Source organism: Schistocerca cancellata, chromosome 12 (genome assembly GCF_023864275.1).
Source record: "Schistocerca cancellata isolate TAMUIC-IGC-003103 chromosome 12, iqSchCanc2.1, whole genome shotgun sequence".
NCBI classification, from domain to species: domain Eukaryota; kingdom Metazoa; phylum Arthropoda; class Insecta; order Orthoptera; family Acrididae; genus Schistocerca; species Schistocerca cancellata.
The window spans coordinates 41,054,923-41,065,406 of record NC_064637.1 but is presented as its reverse complement, the minus strand read 5'-3'; the positions used below and the strand labels follow the sequence as shown (position 1 = coordinate 41,065,406).

General features: G+C 42.3%; 1 protein-coding gene across 1 annotated transcript in view; it reads left to right on the top strand.

Annotated features, from left to right (window-relative positions):
- The first annotated feature begins 2,404 nt into the window (after positions 1 to 2,404).
- Positions 2,405 to 10,484, top strand: part of LOC126109431 (epidermal growth factor-like protein) — a 115,571-nt gene continuing 107,491 nt past the window's right edge. Inside the window, exon 1 of the mRNA XM_049914463.1 lies at positions 2,405 to 2,529. Within this exon, the coding sequence (XP_049770420.1) occupies positions 2,426 to 2,529 (104 nt within the window). The 5' untranslated portion in view covers positions 2,405 to 2,425. The remainder of the gene's footprint in view (positions 2,530 to 10,484) is intronic.

The window sequence follows — 10,484 nt, the reverse complement described above, 5'->3', positions numbered from 1 at the left end:
GGATACTTTTAGCAGTGCCAGTTGTGTTGACAGTTCGAGCGGCGCGGTCTACTGCCCGACGAATTTGTGGCAGATCTGACGCGAATGCCGTGAAGTGTTTTCTTCACTTTAGAAATCGAGTTGATCTCAAAGAGGGCTTAAGTCGAAGGAGTGGTGTAGGTGGTATGGCACTTAGCAGCCCCATCAGTCAAACAAATCAGTAACAACTTGCACCGTACGTGCTTGACCATTGTCCTGCAAAATGATGGCCAGGTCCTGCACAAACTGTCAACGCTTCTTTCTCTAAGATGGTCGTAGGTTGTCTTCCAAAAATGAACAGCATAGAGACAGAAGTGATGACACTTTCTGCAGGACCTGACAATCATTTTGCAGGACAATACTCAAGCACGTACAGAGCAAGCTGTTACTGATTTGCTTGACTGATGGGGCTGCTAAGTGCTATACCACCTACTGCACTCCCCTGACCTAAGTCCTAGTGAATTCAACTCGATTTCTAAAGTGAAGGAAACACTTCACAGCATTCGCTTAAGGACTGCTACAAATTAGTCGGGCAATAGACCGCACCGCTGCAACTGTCAACACAACTGGCACTGCTAACAGTATCCTACGACTTCCACATCGCTGGCAACGGGTTATACACAATGATGGAGACTACTCTGAAAGTCAGTAAAACTTTGAAACACGTATCTGTTTTGTACGAGCTGTAAATAATTAGTTGCCACTATCAAAATTCCAACCCTCGCATTTCATATAAGATTAATAAAACTTTGTTTAGACTCATGGATTTTCTTTCCGAAATCGAATAAAAATTTAAATCTATATGTTTCAACAATCCATTTTAAATTTTCAGATGAATCCCAGTATTCAAAAATGTCAGAAAAAAATGATATTCACCCCACAGGCGGAAGTTCCAACTCCCTATCAGCTTCGCAGGCGGTTGTTCTCCAGAACACAGTGTATAAAGATGTTCCTATCTAAGTGTTCTGCAAAATACTAACACGAATTCTTTACAGACGAATGGAAAAACTGGTAGAAGCCTACCTCGAGGAAGATCAGTTTGGATTCCGTAGAAATGTTGGAACAGGTGAGGCAATACTGACCTTACGACTTATCTTAGAAGAAAGATTAAGGAAAGGCAAACCTACGTTTCTAGCATTTGTAGACTTAGAGAAAGCTTTTGACAATGTTGACTGGAATACTCTATTTCAAATTCTAAAGGTGGCTGGGGTAAAATACAAGGAGCGAAAGGCTATTTACAATTTGTACAGAAACCAGATGGCAATTATAATAGTCGAGGGACATGAAAGGGAAGCAGTGGTTGGGAAGGGAGTGAGACAGGGTTGTAGCCAGTCCCCGGTGTTATTCAATCTGTATATCGAGCAAGCAGTAAAGGAAACAAAAGAAAAATTCGGAGTAGGTATTAAAATCCATGGAGAAGAAATAAAAACTTTGAGGTTCACCGATGACATTGTAATTCTGTCAGAGACAGCGAAGGACTTGGAAGAGCAGTTGAACGCAATGGTTAGTGTCTTGAAAGAAGGATATAACATGAACATCAACAAAAGCAAAACGAGGATAATGGAATGCAGTCGAATTAAGTCGGGTGATGCTGAGGGAATTAGATTAGGAAATGAGACACTTAAAGTAGTAAATGAATTTTGCTATTTGGGGAGCAAAATAACTGATGGTCGAAGTAGAGAGGATATAAAATGTAGACTGGCTATGGCAGGGAGAGCGTTTCTGAAGAAGAGAAATTTGTTAACATCGAGTATAGATTTAAGTGTCAGGAAGTCATTTCTGAAAGTATTTGTATGGAGTGTAGTCATTATGGAAGTGAAACATGGACGATAAATAGTTTGCACAAGAAGAGAATAGATGCTTTTGAAATGTGGTGCTACAGGAGGATGCTGAAGATTAGATGGGTTGATCACATAACTAATGAGGAGGTATTGAATAGAATTGGGGAGAAGAGGAGTTTGTGGCAGAACTTGACAGGAAGAAGGGACCAGTTGGTAGGACATGTTCTGAGGCATCAAGGAATCACTAATTTAGCATTGGAGGGCAGCGTGGAGGGTAAAAATCGCAGAGGGAGACCAAGAGATGAATACACTAAACAGATTCAGAAGGATGTAGGTTGCAGTAAGTACTGGGAGATGAAGAAGCTTGCACAGGTTAGAATAGCATGGAGAGCTCCATCAAACCAGTCTCAGGACTGAAGACCACAACAACAACATCTAAGTGTTAAAATTAAAGAGACAGCGCGTGAGATAGAGCAAAAACGCGCGCGAGACGCTGTGGGAGAGGGAAGTTGTCGCGGCGCGGGCGCTGCGCGTAGAGATAGCGCGGTCCGTAGGAAGTTGACTCACGCGCCTGCCGCATCCCCATCTGACCGTCAGTAGTCGAAGCGGGCAAACAGCAGTGCGCCATGGCTGTCGTCCTGGAAACATCTGCCGCGCTGACAGCCGTCTTCACGTTTCTGCTGGCGACGACTGGCACCGCGGCAAACCACACCTGCACCAGGAAAGTCGCGTACGTACCTGCTGCGAGCTACCAACCCCCCTTGATGCAACTATCTTCTTCGTCCTGTAACAAAGCTGGTGGATCCTTCCCCCCCGCGTCATTTTTTCTCCCCCTCCCTATTAAAAATGTTTAGTTTCTTGCAATTTGATTTGATCCATTATAAATGGTTTTTGAAAGCCTGCGGCTGTGAAAACATAAATAAATCTTCTGCTACCAGTTCACGATTTTTCTTTAAACCTTTTGCACGACGCGTTTCGGGAAATGATACCCATTTTCAAGTGCGTTTTGTGTGTGTATTAAGCCCTTCCTATTGATGTTGTCAATCTGCATCTACATCTACGTTTATACTCCGCAAGCCACCCAACGGTGTGTGCCGGAGGGCATTTTACGTGCCATTGTCATTACCTCCCTTTCCTGTTCCAGTCGCGTATGGTTCGCGGGGAGAACGACTGTCGGAAAGCCTCCGTGCGCGCCGAATCTCTTTGATTTTACATTCGTGGTTCAAAAATGGCTCTGAGCATTATCGGACTTAACAGCTGAGGTCATCAGTCCCCTAGAACGTAGAACTACTTAAACCTAACTAACCTAAGGACATCACACACATCCATGCCAGAGGCAGGATTCGAACCTGCAACCGTAGCGGTCGCGCGGTTCTAGACTGCAGCGCCTAGAACCCCTCGGCCACACCGGCCGGCTTTACATTCGTGATCTCCTCGGGAGGTATAACTAGGGGGAAGCAATATATTCGATACCTCATCCACATACGCACCCTCTCGAAACCTGGACAGCAAGCTACACCGCGATGCAGAGCGCCTCTCTTGCAGAGTCTGCCACTCGAGTTTGCTAAACATCTCCGTAACGCTATCACGCTTACCAAATAACCCTGTGACGAAACGCGCCGCTCTTCTTTGGATCTTCTCTATCTTCTCCGTCAACCCGATCTGGTACGGATCCCACACTGATGAGCAATACTCAAGTATAGGTCGGAAGAGTGTTTTGTAAGCCACCTCCTTTGTTGATGGACTATATTTTCTAAGGACTCTCCCGATGAATTTCAACCTGGCACCCGCCTTACCAACAATTTTATATGATCATTCCACTTCAAATCGTTCCGTACGCATACTCGCAGATATTTTACAGAAGTAACTGCTACCAGTGTTTGTTCCGCTATCATATAATCATACAATAAAGGATCCTTATTTCTATATATTCGCAATACATTACATTTGTCTACGTTAAGTGTCAGTTGCCACTCCCTGCACCAAGCGCCTATCCGCTGCAGATCTTCCTGCATTTCGCTGGAATTTTCCAATGCTGCGACTTCTCTGTATACTACAGCATCATCCGCGAAAAGCCGCATGGAACTTCCGACACTATCTACTAGGTCATTTATTAATATTGTGAAAAGCAATAGTTCCGTAACACTCCCCTGTGGCACGCCAGATGTTACTGTCACGTCTGTAGATGTCTCTCCATTGAGAACAACATGCTGTGTTCTGTTTGCTAAAAACTCTTCAATCCAGCCACACAGCTGGTCTGATATTCCGTAGGCTCTTACTTTCTTTATCAGGCGACAGTGCGGAACTGTATCGAACGCCTTCCGGAAGTCAAGGAAAACGGCATCTACCTGGGAGCCTGTATCTAATATTTTCTGGGTCTTATGAACAAATAAATCGAGTTGGGTCTCACACGATCGCTGTTTCCGGAATCCATGTTGATTCCTACAGAATAGATTCTGGGTTTCCAGTCTGCTTCATTTCGTTGACTTTTACTGCAATATATAATAAACAAGCGATTTTTTAGTTGTTTATCAATTCTTTTTGGTGAAGTTAGTGGTGAAATTTAGAGAATTTGTACTTACAGTTTTCTAATGGTCCATTTGTGCTGAGTCTAGAGAGTTTAGTGTGTGATAGTCTAGAGTGTTTAGTGTGTGAGACTCTCCACAAACGGACCATTAGAAAACTGTAAGTACAAATTGTTCTAAATTTCGCCACTAACTTCACCAAAAAGAATCGATAACCAACTAAAAAATCGCGTGTTTCTTATATATTGCAGTAAAAGTCAACGAACTGAAGCAGACTCACACATAGACATCGTTAGAAATGACTTAATACACACAGAAAAAGGACTTGAAAATGGTAATCATTTCCCGAAACACGTGGTGCAAAAACTAAATAAAGAAAAAAAAATAGTTCAAATGGCTCTGAGCACTATGGGACTTATCTGCTGTGGTCATCAGTCCCATAGAACTTAGAACTACTTAAACCTAACCAACCTACGGACATCACACACATCTAAGCCCGAGGCAGGATTCGAACCTGCGACCGTAGCGGTAGCGCGGTTCCAGACTGTAGCGCCTAGAACCGCTCGGCCACTTCGGCCGGCAAATAAAGAAAAATCGTGACTGGTAGCAGAAGATTTATTTATAAACAAACGTATTATTTTCTTCCAAATATCTTCGAGATTATAACATTTATAGAGTGTAACAAAAATGTGCGGCACGAATTTCACGTTTCTCACACGTAGATGAAGAAATTGTGTTATATGAAACGCTTTGTTTGCATGTTACAAATCATCTTCCCCAAACTCATTGATCATGGGAAAAATTCAAGAACAGAATGTTACAATCATGGGTAACGTGCACTCGTGGCGACTTCTGCCTACGTTGTGCACCGCCAGTGTTTTGTTTTACATGTCCCTGTTGCCATGCGACGTACGTGATTGTTTGTTTACGTGTAACATCAGCTGTTCCAGCGATCAGTAAGTCCGTTGCAAGCTTCGACCATAAATATAATAGACTGGCCCTGACGTCATTTTCGTGTCTCCAACATCTCAGGGCTAAAGTCACGTGAATGTTGGCAAAACATGGTTGTTTCGTGTTGCGCTTACGGCTGTACTCAGCGTTTTGTCGGGGGAAATGGCATTACATTTCACGTGTAAGTGTTCCTATGATGGTGCAGATGCGTTTATGGGAATCTGCTGAAGTGACTTTCATGTTTTTTACACATGAAATAGAGTGTCACGTAAATTAAAGTGTTGAAAGTGATACCTGTAAAGTCAGACTCATATCCCATTTTCGAAAGTATCTGTGATAATTCGGTTACAGAAGTAAGTATAATTGTTTCTCGTTCCTACTCATAGGTTCCCTAAGGATGAAAACCGAAGGCAGCTTTGGATACAGGCCCTGAAATGGAAAAACTTTAAGCCATCTGCACATACGCGCCTTTTTGTATATACAAGTGAGATTATAATAAGGTAAGAGCACCTATAGTCGACACATGAAGAGAATTTCTTTCTACCTTCTGATACTATTAAATAAATGTAGGCTCCAAAATTATTTTCTGAAACTTCAAAGTCTCACCTTTCATCTAAAATATCATTTTTTTTAAACTGATAGTTTAAACTTTGGTAAAAATAGTAGGAACTGAACCTTTAGAGTGCACCTAAAATTGATACTCTAAAATGAACCTGCTCCTAAAGTCGACAATTTTGCCACCTATAGTTGACGTAATTCCCATATCCCATTTTCTTTTATAAGTGACTAGAGCTCAAAACGCGGCGAATCCAATGTTAGAAGTTTTGACACGAGCCCACTCTTACCGTTTAAAAGAATTTTAACGACATTTTACTATAATTGATAGTTTATAGTAATTATTTCCCGCTGGCCACCAGAGGGGCGTTCGATGTATTTGTTAGATTTTATAAATGGTACTGTGAACAAACCCAGGTAAAATTTAGTTCTGACATAATTTTTCGCAAATAAAAAAGTAATTTTTGTTGGAAGCGTTTGGCAGTCAACTGAGAAATGTGGGTAAAATACGATACAAAGATAGGATGGCAGACTGCTGATTTGAAATCCCGCCACGTTTTGCCAACAGTCACGTGGTTTATGTTGGAGCCACACCAGCCCTATAGCTTCTGCACAGCAAGGCCAGTCTACTAGTATCTATGGTCGAAGGTTGCAAGCACTACGTAGTATTAATCACAGAGTCGGCTCGTGCAGAGGCAGTGTACATAAATGCAGAGATGGCAGTAGCCCGTTTGATACATGGATTAGCTGACGGCAATGGTGCTCGGGCTAAACGCTTGTACTGGCAGATTTCCAGGACGAAGGTGCCCCGACAGAAAAACATTTGAAGGCATTGACCTTCGACTTAGGGAAGCCCGATAATCGCTACCGGGAGAGACCTAGAAAGACGAAGACACCGCAACGGGAGGCAGCAATCATGTAACTTTTGCATTTCTAGCTTTTGTGTTTTCGTTTTCTTCAAAGCCAAGAGAAGAGATGAAGCGATAGCTCAGCGTAGAGCCTGCACCTACCATCATGTATTTTTTATTTTCAAGTGTTAAAAAACATAAGATTTTTTCTGTTCCTCGGTAAGAACAACTCGCTCACTGTTAATGAACGATGGTAGACGCACGTTATTTTAGAGCGAAATCCGCGGTAGCCATTTTGGTTGTGAGAATAAGTGTAAAGTCTGTATTTTTCATGTACGTAGAAGAAAGAATATAGCAGTATTTCACCAGTGAAAAATTGAGTTATTAATACAAGTAGTACCGTCATATACGGGGTGTCCAAAAAGTCTGTCCGCAGTGCCGTATGATTCTTCACCTCTCCCAACATTCCACTGTTTCGTTTATCTCAGCCAGCGTCAGTAGTATCGTTGATGTGTATCGTTGATGTGTTGGCAAATGTGCCAACACCTTGTAGATAGAGGAGGCCGAAATGCACGCTATAATCTAACGCAGACGGGCGTGAAGTCTGGAACAGGATACGTAATGAATGCTATCAAGAAAAGTACGTAGCTGCTGGAATACTTAACTTTACTCCATCATTTGTATACAGCATTCTTGATGATACAAGTGAGACGCTCTATAGAAATGGTTAATGGCGCCTTGCTAGGTCGTAGCCATGGACTTAGCTGAAGGCTATTCTAACTGTCTCTCGGCAAATGAGAGAAAGGCTTCGTCAGTGTAGTCGCTAGCAAAGTCGTCGTACAACTGGGGCGAGTGCTAGTACGTCTCTCTAGACCTGCCGTGTGGTGGCACTCGGTCTGCAATTACTGACAGTGGCGACACGCGGGTCCGACATGTACTAATGGACCGCGGCCGATTTAAAGCTACCACCTAGCAAGTGTGGTGTCCGGCGGTGACACCACAGTCGTTACGTGCTGACGTGAACGTTTAAGTTTAGTCCCTTTGTTTCGTTTTTGTCACTGTTAAAATCCTAACCATTGGAACGTGTGTTTTTAGTCGAACAAGTGTTCAAAGTAGCGGAAAATACAGTTTCAGTTCGTCAAACATTTAATTCAGTTTTCCCGGAGACAACACTCCAACATCGCGATACTGTGCGAGATTTGACTAATTAAGTTCGAAGTTCGGGTTCAGTGACAGATGCACCGAGAAGTGGTCGTCCTAGCGTTTTGTCTGAGGATAAACTACTCGATAATTCCGATAAAATGTCCACGAGTCGGAACAAGTCAGTAAGAAAAGCCGCCCACGAAATCGATGTTAGTGTCGGAATGGCACACACAGCTCTAAGGAAAGGATTAGAACTTTTTCCCGTACAAAGTGACAGTCGTGCAAGAACTGAAAAGTACTGATCATGCCAAGAGACTGCATTATTGTCAATGGTTCAAAAATTTCGTTCAATGAAACGGAAGGGATATTCTTAATGAAACGTTTTTCACTGATGAGGCGTGGTTTCATTTATCCAGGTACATGAACTCGCAAAATTCTCGAATGTGGAATACCGCAGATTCATTGTGTATTCATGAGGAACCACTTCATTGTGTGAAAATAGGAGTTTGGATCGCAATTTCTAGACGTCGGATTGTGGGTCGCATATTTTTCAACGAAACAATAAACGCACAACGAATCTGAAATGATATTCTGTACCCATTCATAGGAGTGAAATACTGAACGGTTATTTTCAACAAGATGGTGCAACCGCACATACAGCTCCCGTTTCAATGTCACTGCTTGCTGATGTTTTTGGTGATCGCAGAATTTCACAGGGACTTTGGCCTCCACGAATGCCTGACCTAACACCACCTGACTTTTCCTTCTGGGGTGCACCAAAAGCAACTGTCTATAAAATCCGTCCAAAATCCATCGATGAATTGAAAACTGCAATAGCCACTTTTACTGCTACTGTTACAGAAGAAATGTTACAGCTTGTGTTTGTAAACGTGATTAGACGAATTGAACTGTGTATTCAGCAACAGGGGGGGAGGGGGGAGCACACTTTCAACACTTAACGTGAAAATCTGTAAGTAAAGATGAATATTCAATAAATTAATAACTTGTATTTCAGTGAGTTTCATTTCGGTATATTCACTGCGGCATACGGCACGCGCGGCTAACAATCGTACGGCACCGCGGAGAGACTTTTTGAACACCCCGTATAAAAATCCAAGAAGCCACCTGTGTTATTACGAAGATCCGACTACAAAATGAATGATGGACACGTCAAGATTTTGTAGGTGGATACTGCGATCGGCCATAGTATTATTAATTGCTAAGCATAAATCTACAACAAGAGAAAGACTATTTCTTTTATGTGGAACTATCTCATTATTTCCATGTATCTAAACATTTATTATTTTTTATTACATTATACAATTCTTCACGCAACTGTCGACGAGCCTTGTGTCAGCACAAGACATGTAGCTGCAACACTGAACGCTGACCACGTGATTGCCTGGCGACTGTTATATGAGATCCAGCTGTATCCATACCATTTACAGCGTGTGCAGGCACTATTAGCAGCTGATTTTCCCGCACGTGTACTCTTCTGCAAATGGTTTATTCAACAAACTGCCAACTCTAATTTTAGTGCAACGGTGCTGTTCACAGATGAGGCGTCGTTTCAACGAGATCAGATTATGAATTACCACAATCGGCATGGGATAAATTCTAGTGCCCGATTCGACTCGTTGGCTTTCAGCAAAGACGTTACACCTGAGCCAAAGATGCTACGTCGAGGTAATCTATGAAAGCAAAAGATCATACCGCAAACAAATGAATATAACGCACCATAAAACTACAACCACATTTTACGCGATTGCTGACCTATGAATTACATTGAAACGAGTGGAAGATAACGAAAATAATAATAATAAGAACGAAAAACCAATATTAATGTCTAATGTAAATTATGATCGTAATTTATGCGAGCAGAAAAGCACAGGGAATCTTGAAATTGCATTTCAGAATAAAATGGTTCAAATGTCTCTTAGCACTATGAGACTTAACATCTGAGGTCATCAGTCGCCTAGAACTTAAAACTACTTCAACCTAACTAACCTAAGAACATCACACACATCCATGCCCCAGGCAGGATTCGAACCTGCGACAGTAGGACTGAAGCGCCTAGAACCGCTCGGCCACACCGGCCGGCGCATTTCAGAATAGCGCATGATGAACTCGTAATGTTATGAAATGTCGTTAATTTTTAATATGAAGTATTGAATCCAACGGGGGAAGGGCAGGAAAGTGGGGATTTGGGGCGGGAAAAACTATATGTAACAGATCAACGGGAAAATGTAATAATAAATGATAACATACATGAAGCAGCAGCATGAAGTGTGAAGAGGCCGACACACAAAATCCTGAAAGAAAAGCAAGTACACACGTCGAAAATTCACAAACAGTAACGAATACTGGAATCGGTAACTTGAATTGACCTATGCAGGAGTTCAATTCTAGTTACCGATACTAAGCATCCGCTGGGTGATAATTTTGGACATTTCTGCAGCAAATGTGTGGACTAGGTTATTGTAGGGTTTCTGGAGTCCTTATTGATCTCTTAATTACTATGAAGTAGTAACGAATGTCACAGACACCGAATCTAACCATTTTGCTTTTTCATAGTACTTAAGAGAGTAATACCAAATGTGAAAATCCCGCCCACAAATCTGTGAACTTACTGGAATCGGTAAGCAGAATAACCTGCATAGCGT